The sequence below is a fragment of the Sylvia atricapilla genome, chromosome 2, assembly GCF_009819655.1.
Source record: "Sylvia atricapilla isolate bSylAtr1 chromosome 2, bSylAtr1.pri, whole genome shotgun sequence".
NCBI classification, from domain to species: Eukaryota; Metazoa; Chordata; class Aves; order Passeriformes; family Sylviidae; genus Sylvia; species Sylvia atricapilla.
Window position 1 is genome coordinate 51,438,687 of NC_089141.1, and position 20,143 is coordinate 51,458,829.

Sequence of the window (20,143 nt, forward strand, 5' to 3'; positions counted from 1 at the left end):
AGGTAAACATTTGCTCTTAAGAGAGCAAATATGTCTGCTCTCCTGGGAAACCCAGTAGCAGCCTGATAGGTTTTCAGGGAAATCAGCAGCCCAGGGTTGCCCAGAACAGTTTGTTCGTTTTGTCTCAGCTGTCTGCTGTGGAAGTTGGGCTCACTAAATAGACTTAACAGTGTTGCACCAGTGCTCTGACTGTCGTTCCACAGACACCTGACAGCATTGTCATAGGCTCCCAGGCTCTAGATACCATGCTTTTGGAGGGAAGAATCCCTAAGAGTGGATGGTGGTAACAGCTGTATTTACAGAGTGAGTGACAGGCATGAGATTTGGAAAACCAGGCAAAGCATCAAACTGAGCAAACTTGGTTGAATACGTGTCACTTATGGTGAATGAACAATAAGCCCAAGTTCCTTTGCATTTAGAATTTAACCATTGTTTCTAAGGATGAAAGTAAGCATTTTAAGACTGAAAATAATCCTAACTACAAAGTCCCAGCTGGGGATCTGTACAGGACTAGAAATGTTATCCACGAGGCAAGGAAAAATGTTGTTTCAAATGCAAAAGCATCCTGCCTGCAGCAACAAGCACCAGCTATTGCTCTTAGCCTGCAGGTGTTGCACTAGTGACAGGCATAACCCCACAAAGAAACCTTCCTTTTCCTAAACTGTCCCCAGCTGCAAATGGGGGCTTGCTCCACAGTCCAGGTCATACCATGCTACAGAAAAATCACTCTAGCTCCAAAATACAAATTGGATTGGTTTAATTTTTGGTTTAGAAGATATGCTTAGCTAGCATTATTGACAGGTACCTAGAAGCTTAAGTTTCCTGCCTTCAAGATCATGAGGTATGTTTGGGTAGAGTCCATCAGAAAAACCTTCTTTCTGCTATAAGAGAGTTAAATGTACTCATAAGGTTGTGTTGTTTTTTTGTTTCTTTTTTTTTTTTTTTTTTTTCTTCCAGACAGGCAACCAGTCCCTACACACTTACCCCTAGCATATACCCACAGTCCACCAGAGGATGAAGAGAAACTAATGGAAGTGCTGGAAGAGTTCTCCCAGAAGTTTAAATCTGTTTCTTCAAGGATGTAGTGTCTCTGCTGACACAGTGTCACCGCAAATCTACTAATTACACAGTAACCTGCTGTTGAGGGGAAGTAGGATGCCATAGGCCTGTTAAAAATGAATTAGGTTCAGGTGTTCTCATAATGAGGCAGTAGAGTGGCACCTGTGTAATTTCTTTCTGCTGCCAAGTCTCTCCCATTGTCAAAATGCACCTGCTGCCTCAAGACACACTAAGGTTGTGTTCTTTGGACTGGAAGAAAAATGGAGAGGCATTAAATAAACCCTGAGACTTTGTTAAGTTACCTAGAATAATTTAAAACACTCAGCATAGAGAAATGCAGAGGAATGTATGTTCAGTAGCCTTCATGAAGGACTTTAGGAAAGAAGTGGGAATATTTTAAACAACTTTTAACTGCTGTATGTGACAGGTTGGTGGCTTCATTCACTGCATGAGGGTGACTGGGCTCAACCATGTAACTGGGAAAGCAGGAACTCTATCTTGCACAACCTGCTTAGTTTAAAGGGAAGGATTCCTCACGGCCTTCAGTTTCTATAAATTAGTGCTAGTATGCAGAAGTGACTTGCTTCCTCATGTTTAAACAGCAAAAATTTAGGAACACTGCCAAATGCCTTCCACATTACTTTATGGCACCAGGGCTAAACATTATCCCACTTATATCAAAACACCATGAAGTAAGAGATTTCAACACAACACACCCAGACATGGCTGGATCCAGCAGAGAAATGGCTGCATGAAAGCACTGTAGGCACGAAAAGAAGCAACATGCTAAGCTGTACCTGCTTGCCATTTCTGTGAGATTAAAGGGAATTGTTTTATCATTATGAATGGATTAAGAAGGGAAGGGAACACTGGTGGGGCACAGGTTTTAGAGGAGAATCCACCTCCTGATGAGAGGCTTATACTTTGGATCTGTTTACTTCCAGACACAGAGGATTAATCTTACCTGATCTGTGGACATTTGAATTACTCACTGAGCTTCTCACTATAAATCAATAGAGGGAAAAACAGGCTTTTTCACAGGGATTTACTGGATCTAGTTTAAAAAACACCACCTACAGTGCTGCATCTTTCTAATAGTGCTGAAGACAATCAGCTCAGACTAAGACATTCTGGTGGGACTCATTTTGTCTTAATTATTTCAGATTTACTGCAAAGCTAGGACTGTTATTAACAAAGGTAACACCTTTTCTCCTGAATTGAGTGTGTTTATTAACCAACTGCCTCCAGAACCCAACCAAGCTGCTGCACTGTTTCACATGTGGTTCACACCAGTGTGGTAGCACCAAGGATGTAAATACAAATCTAACACAGATGTTCTTGAGCTCTCTGCAGTGACTTGCAGCTAAAGACTGTTGATGGACAGAGGAGAGTTGCTTATGTCTGCTTTACATAATTTAGTTTCCTTCTGGCTGATGGTATTTCCTCGTTATTCAAAGATCTCCTATTAAGTATCAGTTTAAGAAAAAACTGCCTTTTTCAGCCTGTTGTCAGTCTCCTTAGAAGTAAAGACTTTACTGTCAGAGAGGTCCTGAGAAAAATTCTCCCATGATAAGCAGTGCTGAAACAAGTCAGGCTGTCTTAGCTCCTCCTGAAGAGGCTGGGTCAGCATTTAAACTATTACCTCATTTATAAACTTAACTCCTTCTTGTACTACAGTGAAAGAAAACAACAGCAAGGCTTGTACAGAGGTTTATTTTCTGCAAGTCTGGTATTAACATTTTCTGTGGTTTCAACTGTTAAATACAGTTACCCAAAACAAGAGCATGGCTGGAAGGATATATAGTAACTAGATTTCTTAACCCAATAGCTGCAAGGCTAATAAAAACATATGCATTATTTAATATTTACATCAATTTGCTTCTCAACTCTGCAGTACAGAAGAAAAGTTTAATGACTGGTATTTAAATAGTTCATAAAAGTAAAAACTGTGCACTATGTATGCATATATTTAACACATTTTAGTCTACATTCTGCACTAGTGTATTTGAATAGCTTAAAAATGAAGCCAAAGTTAAGAAAACTGCTTTAATCAAAGTTTGGTCACAGTGTCAAAGAGCAACATGCTATGGTTTAAGAGCACTTGTGATTTAAAAAGAACTAAACCATAGGAACAGCATCTAGAAGCAAGTCCAGAGTCTCACACACTTTGGTATTATGGTCCTGCTGATGCTTTATTTCAGCCTGATTCCACGAGAGCAAACATGGCACGTGGCTGCAAGCCATGAGAGGATTTGCATTAATGCAATTCAGAATGACTTGCACCTTTGTGTAAATGAATACATTTACAGACTCACAGATTATGCTGAGTCAGAAGGGACACACAAGTATAATGGAGTCCAACTCCTGCCCTTCACAGGACACCCCAAATGTCACACCAAATGCTTCTGGATCTCTGTCAGGCTGGTGCTGTGACCACTTCCCTGGGGAGCTGTTCCAGTGCCCAGCCACCCTCTGGATGAAGAATCTTTTTCTTATATCTAACCTAAACCTCCCATGACATGGCCTCAGGCCATTCTTTTAGATCCTGTCATTGGTCACCCCAGAGAAGAGATCAGTGCCTGCCCCTCCTCTTCCCTTCACAAGGAAGTTGTAGACTTTGATTATGTCTCTCCTCAGTCTCCACTTTTAAAACTTTATGAGCAAAATAAAAATAGCATCCAGTGACAGATGACCAGAAAATGAAGGTGGCACAGGTCCTTGCTAAGCAGTGCATAGTGGGAGTTTGAGAGCACACCTGGTTCATGGGAATGGAATGACAAGCACAGCATCTACTCTTGCCACCCTTTCCTGTCCATTCACAGCCAAACACTTGTGGCAGCTTTGAGGCTTTTATTACACTGACTTCACTCTGTTGGTTTCACATGTTTCTTTATTTTGTGAAGTCACGTAGTTTGGAAGTTTTTGCTCTCAAGGATCTTGCACAGGAATGTAGCACCACAGAGCCCACATAGAGTTGGTCATTTCCCAATGTCCTAGTGGAAAGGCACAGCCCATCATCAGTGCAGCAGAACTAAGTGCAGTGATGCAGGGGCCACTGCAACTTCTCTTTTTGTCTTGGATGAAAATTTTAGGAGGTCAATGTAACAGGTACCAAACAATTTTGTAAACTGCATTTTGTCTTAAGTTTCATTTCTGGGTCATCTTTATTCACTGTTAAAAACCCATAACAAACCAATAAACTCAATCAACCTGGTCTTGATTAAAGGTGTAAAAAATTGTTCTTAGCCTTTGAATGGGGACACTCCCATACATACTTCACAATTTTGGAGTAAACTGCAAATACCAGTTGTTGGCATTTGCAGTAAGACACACTCCAGCTTCTGTGTTCCACTGAGCGGAAAAAAGGTGTGAGCAGGGCCACCCCTTCCTGTTAAACAAGGCTCAGGTGCCATGTTGAACATGCATTGACTGGGTTCAAAGGGAGTTCTGCTGTATCCTTCATTATAGCCTGATAAATCAGTCCTGCAAACCTCAATGTGAATAAATTTATTTGGTGTGGGGCAGTCCTAGCCATTTCTATTGTCAGTACAAGCACTAATTTGTATTTATGTATTTATGTAATAAAGCCATGGTACTTGGAGCAGTACTGGTTTTCATTAAGCAATGCTGAACTCGGTGAGTGGATAATGAACAGTTACTCTTTCAGGGAACAACCTGATGGAACAGTGGAGGAGGGCAGCTATGGAGCAGTTTAATCTGTAAGTTCCTCTATGTTACTCTCTCACCCTCCCTGCAAAAATAAAACACCCCATCTTATGACACTGGATCATGCTTATCTAAAACTAGTGCTGGTCAACATCCACCCACTGTCACTTTAGATAGGCAGTTTCCACTCCAGCAGCACAAAGCTTCACATCTTCCCTAGCTCATGTTGCAGTATTTTCCTGTTTGTCTCAGGGTTCCATCTCTTGCCTTGTTGGGAGAGGTAATTCTGGGCACATTCAGGCAGAGCCAGCGACTGATTACAGGAGATAATTCTGAAACACAACTGACTCTAAAACTCTGTGTTCCTGCAGTCACCTAAAAAGCACTGATCTAGACAATGAGAGAAAGAAGGCTTTGAAAAAGCACCTAAATCTGGTAGGGAGCAGATGCAACAAAAACACTTCTGGGACTAAAAGTGATAAAATCCAAGAACTTCAGTTTGTGAAGTAGGTCAGTATTTATGTTCCTTTCTCTAGAGGGAGCCATCAGATAAAAGAAAAATTATGTATTCCTCTGAAGGAAGTTTGTTCTCTCTCAAAACAAAAGCTAATGCTCAGCTTTACAAAGAGACACAGTATCAGCCTGGCCAAAGGTCTTCAGCAGGACAGGTGTCTACCCTGCTGCCAGGAGAAACAACTCAAACCTCTCCTGTACTGGCAGTGCCAGTGCCATTTCACAGATAGAAATACTGTCCAGTCAGGGGAAGAGTGGTAAAACCTGCACTTGTGCAAACTTCAGGGAGAGAGGTCCCAGGAGGTGCCATTTTTTTTGATGGTTAAGAATCTTGAGCATCTTCCATTTTCAGTTCAGAATCCAGAATGCACAGGGTGCCCTGGAGTGATGCAGTTCCTCTGCTGCCCAGATACCGTTTCCTTTGGACTGCTCACCCACTGCCAGGCACTCTGGGTAAGACTTTATCCTGGCAAAGGACAAATGTCATTTGTCCTGGCAAATTATATCCATACAACAGCTGTCAGTTTTATGACAGTTCACCGAACAGGCAGGTGAATGGGTCCAGTCAAAACTCAGTAAACCAAATTCCTCGTCACATACATGGAGAAGGAAAAGAAATAGCCAAAAGCTGATGGAAATTAATTTAGTGGGGTTAAGATACCACAGTTTATTCAGCTACATCAGAAACACTTATTTACAAAATGGAACAGTACTGGAAAGTGTTACAATGTAATTGGTAGAAAAGATGGTCAAATTATTGAGCAGCATTCCTGCAAAACACTAACCTGAACAAAAGCCAGTAACATCATTTTTTCATATAAAATCCCTCTAATCAAAAAGACAGCAAAGCACACAAGATTTTAGTCAGTATGATGAAACTTAACCTACTAAACAGTCAGAAACAAGGCTCAGTCTTTGGAAAGCTAACCACAGCTAAAACTAGTGCTAATGACAGAGATGTAGCAAGGAAGCTTGTGTACTTGTTTATTTGTGACAATTTCTTAATTACTTGGCCATGGCAACCTCATAGAATTTGCTTGGGACAGGATAAAATAGGGGTGTTAGTAATGGATCTTTCACATCTGAAGGAAGCCATGACTTGTTACAAAATGGAAATATAAAGGTGATAAACCCTTTAATAAATTCAGATTATTTATTGTCTAAAGAACAAATAATTGGAGAGAGGCAAAACTATCTTCATAAGGCCTGACACTTCTTCTGCACCACCTGAGCAGTAATGTATCTCTTCCTCATCCTCTTAATGTCGAAGTGCTTATGCCTTTAATGCAGTTCTGAAAAAACTACTTGAGGTAGATAAATACTATTTGGCAATTGAACCAAAGAACAAGAAATGGAAGTTAAATCTTCACAGACTGGAACAACTCAATGTTCCTTGTGGCTTCTGGATCTGGACCATGGCTGGCTTACAGTACTGGGATGGGAGGGATGGTTTGGCTTTATACAGTTCTGATGAATATTCATTTTTACACTGTAGGTACTTTTTGTTTTGGTTTGGTTTTTTTAGGTTTTGTTTGTATGCTGATAACATTCTTTCTTAGTATCCCCTCTTTGCACAGACTTTGCCAGGACTGTGCTCTCTTGTCTTCATTTTGGTTTGAGTTCAATGTCCCTATTTGGCAGCAGTTTCAATTGAACTCAATCTCTTTCTCTTCTGAGCAGTACAATGTGTCCTGAAGCAAACAAAATTCGAGAGATGGTGAAAGACTGGTCACAAGGGAAAATCCCCAAACTGGGAAAATGCAGTGAAAAGTCACATGTGACCAGACAAAGTTAATCTCAAATCCCATAACTTCAGGTTATTGGCAAACTAGGGACTACATTTTTTTTTTCCTTCTGAGGAGCAAAGATTTCTTGCCAACATTCACAAGACACAATTTTGAAGAGAAAAATCTGTCTTCCTCAATATTACATAAGAGGTCATCACTGAAGGGACTCAGCACATCAATGCATCCTGAAAAAAGGATCAAGTTTGTTGTTACTGTTGCATCTTCTAAGTCCTCATTGAAAACATCCTATATGCTCAATGTGGTTTCCTGGAAAGGACATGACCTGTAAAACCATAAACTGTAGCCCTATTTCCTATGTGCTACAAAATAACTTTGGTTGCTGGTATGCAAATCCTCTTTGGAACAGTAAGGCCAGACATAGGTAATATTTGCTAATACTTGTTACTGACTTAATTTGGTAGTAGTTTAGATTTAAGGAAATATACTCATTTTTTCCTTCTCTAAGCAATAGAGTAGACACAGGCATTAAGTGGACTTTGAATCACAAAATGGCTGAGATGGGAAAGAACCTTCAAAGGTCATCTGGTCCTGCTCAATTAGGGTCACCTAGAGGTGGTTGCCAAGGGTCATGTCCAGTTGGGTTTTGAATATCTCCAAGGATGGAGAACCCACAAACTACCTGCCTGGCCAGTCTGTGCCTGTGCTCAGCCACCTTCACAGCAAAAATTGTTTCCTGATGCTCAGGGGAAATCTGTGTTTCAGTTTGTGCCCACTGCCTCTGGCCCTGTCACTGGACACCACTGCATTCTCTTCGCACCCTCCCTTCAGGCATTTATACACACTAATGAGATTCCTCTGAGCCTTATTTTCTTCAAGATGAACAGTCCCAGCTCTTCCACATATGCCCCAATACCTTTCACCATCTCAGTGGCCCTTTGCTGGACTCCATCCAGTAGTTTCATTTCTTTCTTGTACTGGGAAGCACAGAACCAGATGCAAAAAAAAAAAAAAAAAAAAAAAAAAAAAAAAAAAAAAAAAAAGTTGAATATTCCTTTCTAACAATTATTACTTCAGCAGACATAAGGCTCATTTTTTCCTCCTTTTTGCACATCCAGCCATCCACCTTCTTATCAGCAACTAACCCCACTCAGAGGGAACACATCCCTCCCTTTCCTAGGACTGGAGATGCTCATGCCTCCCTCAGGCAAAGTGCAGCAACCACTAGTGAGAGCCCACATGCTGACATCCAGGTGCTGGCCTCAAGTTCAGGAAGACAGAGTATGGAGGTCACCCGGGCTTGGCTGCAAAAAAGCAGCTGCAGACAAGGGTGCTCTCAGCTGAGCACACCTGTGTCACTGTTCAGGATCATCCTCTGTCAGACTGGCTGACTTTTAGCCCTATCACTAGTCTGTTTCAACATCTAACCGTGATGTTAAGTCTTCTTGTAGATGGGAGGACCAACAATGCTACATTGCAAGCAGATGCTCACATTCTTTTCCCTTCCCTTAAATATTTTCAGCTTAAAAAGACTGAAGTTTGGTGCTCAGATTGCCCCACCTGGGACACAAGTGACTCCAGCAAGCTGCTCAGGCATTGTGTATGTGACCAGAGCCTCCCCATCACCTGCCTAAGCCCTACAGACATTGCTCATTTAAAAGCCGAGAACAGCAGGCAGATAGTCTGGAGAACACAGACTCTTCCCACAAGGAAGCACCAGCTAAGGGAGAAATGAAAATCACCTTTTCTGGTGTGCAGAGGAGAGGGAGGCCAGTGATGTTTGTGTGCCCCTTGTCACAGCATGAAGTATCACTAAAAGCTACTGCCCTTCAGCAGCCCCAGGGAAAGGGAGCTTGGCTTCATTTGAGAAAATGTAGGTATGTGGCACTGCATAGTTTACACCTATATCAAAACACACCCTCCTCCCATCCTCCAATAATGCAATTCATAAAAATAGCTCAGATTTGTTATTCAGCGAGGAAAATGGAAAAAAAGGACCAAGCAACAGAGATCCCTTTTCATATGGATCTAGCAGACAGAAGAAACTGAGATTGCTACTATAACACAGCAGAAGAGAAAGGCAGGCATTTTAATTCTCCCAGTGTCAAATCCTTCTTGTTTCATTTGGAAAGTAAAAGAATTATTGAATTAGACACATCTATTTTCCCTTCATATTACAGCTCTTAAGGGCGTTGCAAAGGGACAAATTTTCCTTCCCCTCTCAGCTTCACTTGAAGCTTATATAATTTTCTAAGCCCAGAGCAGTTTGGTCGGAGACTGCAAGATAAGGAGATGTTTAGCTTAAATCCAGATAACCCTGCAAGTCATTCAGTGAGAAAGAACAGCCAGGAGAATTCTACAAAACAGTTTTGCATACCCCACATCCATACTTAAGCAACACTGAAACCATGACTCCTTGGAAGACAAGGGGGAAGTGGCCACAAGTTTATTGGAGAACAGTCCAAACAAGTAATTCTCCAATGTAGTCTCCTTTGGGATCAGTTCTTCACCTTTGTTTACACATTACATGTTCAGGAATAGGTGTTGACCCTGGGGACAGATCCTCAGCTTGCCGACTCCACCACTCCATCAGTGTGAGCACAATTCCTGCTGGAGTCTCAGCCTTGGTGCCACTGCTGTCTCCTCAGGAACTGAGCACTAAACAGCAATTTAAGTTCACTTTGGTGTGCCCGTGTTTCTGCCACCATGAGATGCACTCCCTGCACAGCACAAGTCAGGTCTGTGGCCAAAAGGCCCTGAGCCCAAGGGAACATGGAACACCATAGTCCAGCAAAGCTTTGTACATATTCTCCAGCTGGAATGAAATATGGCAGGCCACTTTCTCATCTTGCATAGCTTTGACAGCCAAGAACACTTCAGTCATCAGAAAATATGCACAAGGTGTAATGAAAAGCATTCCAAGAGGAAACAACATCTAGTTTCCAGGAGAGAAAGTGGGTGGACTGAGAAAACAACTTTCAAGCTGGAAAAATAATAGTACTATGTGAATTATGTTTGAAAATATGCTGTCTAGAGGGGAACCAACAACAGGCTGTATGACCAGGAAAACCAAGGGGGTGTTATTTCAGAGAACATGACTGCAAAATGCTTCATCACAGGTTACAGAATGTTTAAGAAAAGAATTTTCCCTGAAAATACATAGCAGTCCTGTGACGTGCACACAGAAGTCCACTCACCCTTTACTGCAGCAGCTCCAGAATTAATGCCGTGGATTGAGTTAACTATTTTTTTTCCCTCAAAAGTGTATTGCTTTTGGGCAAAGAGAGAAGGAGAAGCTTTATTTTCTTTTGGCATTCTCTCTCAAGGGAGAACACAAAGCTTCTCCAGGTAGCGGTGTGCTCTGTAGTGGCAAATGTCATGGCCTCCCCACCACAGAGGGAAGAAGGTAAGTCCAAAACAGGGCAAGACTGAGCACCACCAATGTGCTGTGTCACAGCAGCTACAACCACAAGGCCTGCTGAAACAGGTCTGGTCTGCAGTTCTATTCTCTACACCAGTTTCTTTGAAGTGCAGGTGTAATACCATGCTGAAAAGTAACATGGATTAATGGAACGCAGAGTAGGCTCTTCAGAAAAGGTCCCTTTGGAAAAAGTTTATTCACCTTATTCACCTTCTTTAGTTTATTCACCTTGACAATGTCATTCTAAAAAGGTAATTTTGGTCAATCCAGGTTTTTAAATACTGTTTATTTTTATGAGAAACTGTAAAGTATGACAACAGGACAATGGGCATCATTCAGCAATATCACTTTTGGGTCTATAGAGGAAATTAATAAAAACCATTAGCATTTTAAAAAATAAATATGACTAACCATATGGAAAACAGGAAAAAAATTATCTTCAACAACACAGGTATAAATGCTGAAATGCTGCTGTGCAAGGTAGAGGTAGAGGTAGAGATAAACCAGACTTTTCAGATCTAGACCAGTTTTAGATCTGCCCCCCTCCATGCACAAACTCCCAAAAGTTCCTGTTGCCAATAATTTCATTTGAATCAGAGTGTCAGCATCATCAGACTCAAACAAGTCTGTGTGCTCCTTGTAATGCTCTGAGCTGGAAAACTATTTCAGTTTTCTGTAGAAATCACTTGCTGAATAACCTGACCCCTGGTTCTGCAACTTGTGCAGCAAAGGAAGAGGCAGGAAGATTATACAGACCAGTGAATGCTCTCTGGATGATGCCCAGTAGGACAAGGAGATGGTAGAGCCCTTTTAGGAATTGCAATAGTCCATCAGCTCCTCAGTGATGCACCCAGAGACAGTGCCTGGATTTCCTCCTCTGGAGAGAGCACGGTCAGCAGAAGCATCCCAAACCAACAGGTACTGGCTGCAGGGAGAGCCGACTGCCTTATACAGTCTGTTGACACTGAAAACTCACAGAGGAAGACACAACCCAAGAACCTTCTGTACAAAGCAGCAAGTATCTTGACATAGTGAAATATAAAAACTAAAAATTGCACTGCACTCAGATTTTTCCAAACAAACTCAAGACAATCAAAGTCAGATCGTACAAACCGTTAGTTAAAAAAATACCTTCTTGTATATTTTTGAGAAGAAGTGGAAAGAGTCTTCGTGCAAATGCTCAGCCTGGATCAAGCAGAGGACATAAAGTTGTTGTAAACACATTAGTTCCTTTCTCATCTGTCGTATGCACCCGGTGTTATCTATCTTCTGCAGTATAATTAGGGTTAGGAAATCTGTTTCTTCTGTATATATCACCTTTCAAGTTCCACTGACATAACATCAAGACACTACTGGTGTCATATCCCACAACTGTTAAATACAATAAAATAAAACAACACAATGAATAATGGTAAAAGACAATAAAATACAGTAAAAATAGAATGTTTAAATAATTTACACCTTTATCTTTAATTAAGAGGGGTTACATGGTTAGAGCTGGATGCAACAAGTCTGAGGAAGTTTGATTTAGTTTTCCAGCATTTATGTCAGAGTGGTGGAGGTGGATGAAATGACATTCTGTATGTCACCAGCTTTCACCCGTATGAGCCAGGTTCATAGCTAGCCTTAAAAGAAACTAAAGAAACTCCCACTACATTACAAATTTCAATGATCAGAACAGTCATAACGCACTGTGAGAGTTTTGTGTTTTTAAATTTCTCAAGCTATTATAACTTAGTCATTATTTCAGCTATTTCTTTATCTAGCTACACTGAGATTTGTCATGTTCCTCAAGGGGAAGCTACAGTGAGCATTTGTCCCACCCTCTTCAGGCAATAACTTCCTAGACCAAGACTTCCTTGGTCCTTATTGGGCAGAAATCCTAATCCCAATCCCAAGTGAGAAGTCTCTGAGTCAAAGAAAGCAGGTATGACATTCTGCAGCCACACGGGAGAGGGAAGGGAAATGAAGTACAGGAGCTAGAGCACATTCCTTGCTCCTACCTTAATAACCTTGTCTGTCCCCGAGGTCAGCAGCCATCCCCTGGTGGCATCGAAGTGTACGTGAACAATGTTGTGCTTACTATCATGGAAAGTAGCTGTAGGTGCCCGCCTGAAGAAAGAAATCCAAAAATCAGCAAGAACTGTAACTGCAGCATTTCACCCCAAAATGTTACCTGTTGAGGAAAAAAGTATTTGACTGCTGCTGTAAGCTCCCTCCCACTCTGTAAACTGCACTTTGACACCTTTCTAGCAAGAAAGGAACAGGGGTGGGGGGCTCTCTATCCCTCCTGGCTTGATCTCCTCCTTATCCTGCTGAGCACTATGCCAGGCTGCTCCCTCCTGGAGGCTTGCACCCACCCAGGCCCTTCCAGATGCAGTGCAAGCCAGCTCAGTGTCCACACTTACTCCTCATCCGTTATGGACTCGTGGCAGCTGTCGCAGACCCTCACTTCGAACTCAAAGCCCATCAGCGGGATGGAGGAGCGCTTGGAGCTGCACTTCCCACACACAGCTTTCCCACACTTCCGGCAGTGATGCTGTAGCAGACAACATGCAGGAAGAGATCTCAGGCCACAAACCCAGAGCAGGTCACTGCTCAGGTCCACTGGCTCTACCATCTCACTCCAGCAAGACACAACACAGCTCAGCTCTGCCCCAGACACCTCATTTCTCAAATTCCATGAGCACATGCAGCACTTCTCCACCCCTTTAGTAAAAGTCTGCAGCCCTCTGCTGCTAGGCAGGAAAACACAGCAGCATGTTTCCAACAGCCCGAGCAGTTACAGATGTTTATCCAATCTCATTGAAAACAGCTTTGGTTCCAGCACAGTCTCCAAAATCAGCTGTAAACTTCTTTCTGTAACTTATTTGACTTACAATGAGCGAAGTCCCACATGGCTAAAGTAATGGAAGACCTGAGACCTACTCAGCCTAGGGCATATTACATGCATTTGCTATTGGTATTGATTGGAAAAAACCCAGTGTGTTCTTTTCAACCACAAAATCAAGCCACAGAGGGGAGCCCTCTGTCCCACCCCTGAGCATTTAGTGGATGAACAAAGTGCAAATTCTCAAAGCTTTAGTGGGGAAAAGGTTACCAGAATCCATTATGAGAGAAAAGCCTAATGGCACCATGTTAACAGACCAAAGAGCACATACAAACCTGCCTGAGGCCTATTTTCTTACTGTCCCACATTTGCTTGAAGTTCCAGAAGAAAGGCTGGTCACATTTTTGACAGGAGTCACTATCCAGCCACTCCGGGGTCTGCAACACACACACGTAAACACAAAGTGGAAGTGAGCAACAAGCAGAAAAATTTCCAATGGAACATAGAGGCAGGACAAAAAAGATGTGTTGTGGCGTGGCAATATGGCCAGCGAAGCTTGATTTAATATCTCCATTTTCCCAAGATGCCATTTTGAGTGTTGTTGATGATGACAAGATGATATTTGTTCCCTGGGATGTCTTTTTTGGCTTAGCTTTGAGCTTTGAAGGATATGGGAGGAACAGTGCTCACCCAAATCATGAAGAAGAGTTTGATAATAAAACCATAGAAACAACCCAATTCTGGAATTAAACATAAAAAAAATATTTTGTCCTGTCCTGTCTGGACAGCATTTACCATCTGCTATTCCCTCTTGTGAAAGCAATTAGTCAATTGCCATTTCCAATAGGCAAGCAACTCATCTGAAGGGAAAGGGAAGTCATGGCAAATTCTAATGTGGTTGGGTTTTTTCGTATTCTTTCTTTCTTTAACACCCTAAGAGGATTTCCTGCTGTCAGAGGTGCCTGTACTACAAATCACACACATGGATGAGAAAGATGTGATTCACCTGAACAAGCCTAAGACCCAAACCAAACCCAAGCTCTTTTCCCTCATCAACCCATGAAGTTAAGTAAACACTAAATATTGTTTAACACTTTGTGAGGAAGTGCTATCAGCTAACTGCAGTTGTCTTGTCAGAGCCACTGGTTTCTCATATGTTGCAAATTAAAATGGCAAGAAACACAGCCAAGATTAGGAACTAAAAACAGTAGAGAAGCCAGGCAAAGGTAGTTAATGGTGGATGGAGACCCTCAGCTCCCAGGATAGCTATGACCCCCAGCAATAAAGCAATCACGCATTTCATATTCTTCTGCCAGTTATTCTGAAGGCAGTTCATTCTGCTGGGGAAAATCCTTGTCTTTCTTTTTAATGCCTACAGATTTGTATCTCTATGTATAACTTTCCATCTCTTGGGCATTTGAACACTACAGATGAAGACAACATTTTGTTTGTGACAAGTAACCACTTTGTAGTCAGACACAAAGACAGCTTATAGCATCTTTCAAATGTCTACTTACAGCTTTTTAAAAACTGAGTTGAAAATAAAGAATCAAGGGCTAAAATGGGTTAAGTGACTCTAAGGCAATCTCACTGATGTGGGAAAGTCTGATAGCAAAAAAAAGAGTACTGAGCATGTATGAAATGGAGAAAATCCTTAAATAAGGGCAAAGATACAAAAGCCAAAATACAAAAGGAAGTGATCTAGGACTCCAAACCAAGGATTGAAATTATAATCTCAAAGATTCATATTTTGAGGGTGGTTTAGCACCAAGAACACCCTGTTGTGCTGCTGATATCAAGAACAAACCCACATAGCAATAGTCTGGGAAAGCTGTGCACCATTAGCACCTGCTGCTTGGCCTTTATTTAACTAATAATATTTCTCCTCTGTTTTTTAAACCAGCCCTCTCACAGCATTCCTGCCTATTTGGTGAAAAGCCAATCTTAACCCTTACTGTAGCCTTTTGACGGCAGCAAATAAATAAAGGTATTCATTTCTGGATGTTCGAGTTGCAGCAAAAAGGAAACATCTGTTGGGAAGGAGGAAACCGCTCCGCTTTCATTTCAGTTTAGGAGCTGATGACATACTTGGCCCCTGGATTAGCAATTAAAGAGAGTCAATTGGAATGCTAAAAAGGGAGCTCAGTTTCTGCCTATGCCTACTTCAATAGTTTTTAAAATCAAGTTTTCCACTTAGTGTTCCTCCTTCCTCAAGGGAGACACACTCAATCCATGCAGGCCACAACTCTTGAGAACCAGCAAAGCTGGTGAAAGCTCATGCTTGCCAAAAGCCTTCCTCTGACCTACCCCCTGCAGGAAGAGGGCACAGGCTTGCTGTGACTCATGGCACCAGGATTTGCCAAGCTCCTGAGCAGGGCTGGTGCCTGACTCAGCCAGCACAGAGCTCACTCCCCCCTCTCTGAGTCAGGACTCAGAAATTGCCAAGCGGGGGCTGCTCCCACAGTGCTGAAGACCTGGGGAGTGTTTTTGCACCCGCTTACATTTGTTGGCCATGAAGCACAAAAGCAGTTAGGAATGTGTGGGTGAAATCTTACTGTCTGGATCAGCAAAGCCATAATTTACCCCACTTCTATGTGGTTACACCAGAGGGAAGCAAGACCAAGTAGCAGGTGAGATTAAAGCCTTAGTTAAATGACTTTTTATAGAGGAAAAAAAATGCTGGGTTGCGTTTTTCCGGAGATGACCAAGAACTTTCTTGTTTTACTTTTTTAAAACTAGAATGAATCCATCAGTCCATCCATTTATATCTGAACTGATATTTCTCATGACGTGCTGAAAAACACAGCAGAGCATCTCAATACCCTCCTTACAGAGTATGTTTCAGAGCAGTAATGTAATGAGCAAGAGCCATTTAGCAGCCTATTTAATACAAATTTTCTGCCAGGCAATTTCCCCTGTACCATATTATCAAAGGCATGGCATAATTGCTGTGACAACTGAAGCACGTCCAGAAACATTTTTAAAGCTTGGAATGATCTTGTTTAGGTTGAAAGCTGCACATTTTAGAAAGGCCCCTTCTTCCCAGGACTGCTTCAGACCAAACTGGCAAGAATTAAGCATCTACCTCCTGCCTCTCAACATCCATGTTCCAGACGACGATTCCCCCGTCTGCACCACAGGAGATGAGCTGCCGAGTGTGGTGAGCATAGGAGAGAGACTGGACTTTATCACTGAAAAAGAAACAAGACAGTTAGCAATCAACCACCTATGGCTACTGCACAAGTGAGCACAGAATATCAATAAAGCAGTACAAACCATTTGTTTGCCCATATGTTTCCCTCCACCACTCATTGCATCCATCAGATGCAAATCAGTCTTTGCTGTCAGACTGGACCAGAATGAGAGTGTTGCTCATCTGGGCGGCATCCACAAAAGCAAAGACCTGTTCTGATAACTGTTTTTGCTGCTCCTGGGATCGGAAGTCCCAGCTGCACTGGGAAGCCTCAAGAGACCTGCAGCTTCCGAAGGCACATCTGGATGCATAAACGAAGCCCTGGTAAGATACCTCCTTGTCAGAATGTCAGTAACAACTTTGTTTTGTAAATCTTTGCAACATCTAGAAATTAATCACTCAGAAACTACTCAAGATTTTCTTTTGATACTAACAAGCATAAGGAGTCTCAAAAATAATTTAGGAATCTAAATTGTTCCTAAGCCTTCTCACAGTAAGGTGGAAAATTTAGGGGCTTTTGTTTCTTCTTTTAATGAAAAAACAACATGAGAGGAGAAAAACCCCAAAGATGGGCTCAGTCCTTCATAAAAGAAAGAAATTCAGGCCTCATCTCAGGCTATTTACAACCTGGGAAACAAAGACTGTACAACACTGTTATGGAAAGAAACAAGGTTGTGGAGACACACGAACTGAACATACTGTGACTGGAAATTATGCACAACATTTGGTTTCCTTTGCTACCACCACTGGTCTTGTCTGCCAAAAGGACTTGCATGCTAACACATTTATTGATGCCTATGGCTGAACCTGAAGAGGGGAACGCATGCACGGGAGAGTTTCGGAAAATACTGTCACCCTTCACAGTGCCTGCCTGCTGACACCAGAGGCACCATCAGGATTCATAGGATGCTGTGTTGTACAGTTCCAGCTGACAGCCATCACACAGATTGAGGTCCAGAGGCTAACTTCATATTAGAACTGATTTTCACAGCAATAAATCAAGCAGTGATGCATTAGCATTAGCAAGTACCACTGGTAGGGTATGAGAGTGATCTGGGAATTTCAGCTAGAGCTCTGCAGTGCTCTGAAATCCCAGAGGCATCCCAAACACTCAGCAGAGTGCAGCATCACTCAAAAGAAATGCATGAATATGTAAGAAACTGTTAGCTCAAAACCACCACAAGATTTTGTCTCTCTAGACCTAAGCCTGGCATGCAAGTCCCACATATACACAGTCCCAATACTCTGAAACAAACTTTCTGCATTGCCAGTGTTAAAAGTCCAGGAGTCTTTGCCACTGGAGCCATTCTGATGTGTAATCAATGCCCAGCACGGGCTGGTTTTTTTTTACCTGTCTTCTAAGACACCTATGGCTATGCAAATGTACTTGCAAAGATGATGCCTCTTTGCACTGAGGAGATGTGAAGGCTGCTACAGTTAAAAGTTAAAACACATTACTTAGAATTCAGGCTATAGGTGAAAGAGCATGGAGGAAAAAGGGATTAACTGTCCAAGCCCGATGCTCCCTCTAGGGGAAGAAAAGACCTTCACACTTAAAACCCAAGAATTTCCCTGCAGCTGTTCTCATTTGAGAAGCCTCCTCTTCCCAACAAAGGCACAGGCTCTAGCAGAACATATTCAGGACTACAGATGTGCTTTCCTTCACCACCCTCTGCAGACTCTTTAAACAGCCTGTGGGCCCAACACTGCAAAACTTACTATAAGCAAATTATTCCTGTTGTATATGGACCACAGGGAGTCACACACACAAGACTGAGGCTTGTGAAGACTGTAACCCTTGGGCTGTTTGTTTCCAGATGTGGCTTCTGCATTTAGCTTTTCTCCCATAAAAGCAGGAGGAAGGACTTTGAACATACTTATGTCCTTGCAGCTCGATGGCTGTTCCTTTTCTTCCTCCAATATCCCACATTATAATGGAATGATCAGAGCTGCCTGAGAATAAAACTCGCTGTATTGGATCCCAGCAGAGAGCAGTGACACCACCTGCAGTAGGAGCACACACAACAGTCATTTTGTTACAGAAAGTGGAAGACTGGAAGGTAGCTAAATCTAAAGGTACAACAAAAAATATGGAGTGATTAAAATGCAGATCTCTTTGGCAAAGACTATGCAACCATGTGTCTTCAGTGGAAAAAAAAGTCTAGAAAAACTACTGAAACCCCATCCTGCTCTTCTGTTTGGCACAGGGCTTTGCTGCAGTTTGCATGGGTGAATCCACTGAGCAGTAAAGTGTGGAAGAAGAATGGTCACAGTGGGAGCTACACAACTTTCCATCTCCAAGATTTTAAGATTAAAAAAGAAGCAAGTGTGGAATGCTATGGGCATCTTCTCAGTATCCTAGGACAAGGATTGAACTACACTGTGCTACCTTGAGCTATTAGCACTTAGTTAGAGAGGAGGAATATGAAGAAAAAATGCTGAGGAATGACAGCATTTCTTCTGTTAGATGGTAGGATCATATCCAGGTTGCTCTTTTCAAACGGTGATGGGGCACAAGTCCCAGCAGTGAAACAAGTATTTAGTGTCTCCAATCTGTGCCTACTCCACTTGGGATCAAGTGTCTACCAGTAGAGATTTTGCCTTTAGCAACATCCTTTCTCCTTCCCAGAACTGCCACAACTTGTTCAAGTCTCACTCTGCTGTAAGTAGCAGCTACAGATTGTGGCATTTTCTGCCATAGATGTGTTCTGCTCAGAGCTCTGATCACTCTTCTTTTTACCAACAGAACTTCCCTGAGCTGCTGGGACAGTTTAAGAGCTATGTCCCTTCCATGCTAAGCATTGACACAAGCCATCTTAGTGTATCACTGGACATTCAAACCATCATGATGCTGAGCGCTTATGAAGACCCTCCAGAGCACCTTTCTGGGTCTCTTCCTGAGGTCTTACCTGTGTGTCCCTTAAATGTGGTAACAAGGCTGCAGGACTCTTGCTCTAGTTTGAGGATGGTCACTTGCCCAGAATGGTCACCAACAAACACATGCCGGGTTTCCACATCAAATCTGAAGGATAGATGCTGAGGGAAACATATTATTTACACAAGCTTTGCATTCCTTTCATGACTTGCTAATTCTTTTGACATTAGTATACTGCAATCATGTGAAAAGTGCTCCAGTCTCAAGGAGGTATTTGGAATGTACTTTTAGGCACCTGTTCATTTTAATAATACCCCTACCTGTTCATACTAATAGTGCAGTATCCCTGCGTGAGAAAAAACAAGACTATTCCAGGACACAATTCGTTGTTTTGTTATGAGACACCATTAAAGTAGCCCTTTGCCATGAACATAAGAGTTGTCTCCTCAGCCTTTGTAACTTAAGTGCTGGAGTTGGATGGCATCCACTCTCTCCCTTCCCAAAATTACACAAAATACAAAGGAGTATTGATTTTAAGTACACAGGACACTGCAGAACAAAAAACCCCAAACCCGTTCCTGGTTATGCCAAATATTTTTGCAGTATTTGCCAGTGATTCTCCCTTCCACCGCTTCCATTGCTCTCCACCATCATAATCAGATGACACAAATTAAACTGTCCTCCAAAAGTTTTAATCAGTCAAAATTGGCTGTTCTTTAGAGAGATTTAGGGAACACAGGGCAAATTCTTGCATCATGCTTTCAAAAATATTTATCAATGAATTAAAAAGTAATTTTTAATTTAGTTTCATTTTTCAGCCTTTCTGCCATATAGACTGGCT

General features: G+C 42.1%; 2 protein-coding genes across 4 annotated transcripts in view; one reads left to right on the forward strand and one right to left on the reverse strand.

Moving 5' to 3' along the window:
* Nucleotides 1–16,326, forward strand: part of DHRS12 (dehydrogenase/reductase 12) — a 41,222-nt gene extending 24,896 nt beyond the window's left edge. Inside the window, exon 10 of one of the 3 annotated variants that reach the window (XM_066313239.1) lies at nt 16,241–16,326. In XM_066313239.1, the coding sequence (XP_066169336.1) occupies nt 16,241–16,245 (5 nt within the window). In that variant the 3' untranslated portion in view covers nt 16,246–16,326. Of the gene's footprint in view, nt 1–957; nt 4,299–16,240 lie in introns of those variants that run through there. The other 2 variants (XM_066313237.1, XM_066313238.1) reach the window with 2 other exon arrangements.
* WDFY2 (WD repeat and FYVE domain containing 2) overlaps nt 9,397–20,143 on the reverse strand; it is a 61,250-nt gene continuing 50,503 nt past the window's right edge. The window contains exons 6-12 of the mRNA XM_066313236.1: nt 19,337–19,449; nt 18,305–18,431; nt 16,320–16,425; nt 13,570–13,671; nt 12,813–12,943; nt 12,408–12,516; nt 9,397–11,775 (exon numbers count right to left, since the gene is read on the reverse strand). Of these exons, the coding sequence (XP_066169333.1) occupies nt 11,746–11,775; nt 12,408–12,516; nt 12,813–12,943; nt 13,570–13,671; nt 16,320–16,425; nt 18,305–18,431; nt 19,337–19,449 (718 nt within the window). The 3' untranslated portion in view covers nt 9,397–11,745. The remainder of the gene's footprint in view (nt 11,776–12,407; nt 12,517–12,812; nt 12,944–13,569; nt 13,672–16,319; nt 16,426–18,304; nt 18,432–19,336; nt 19,450–20,143) is intronic.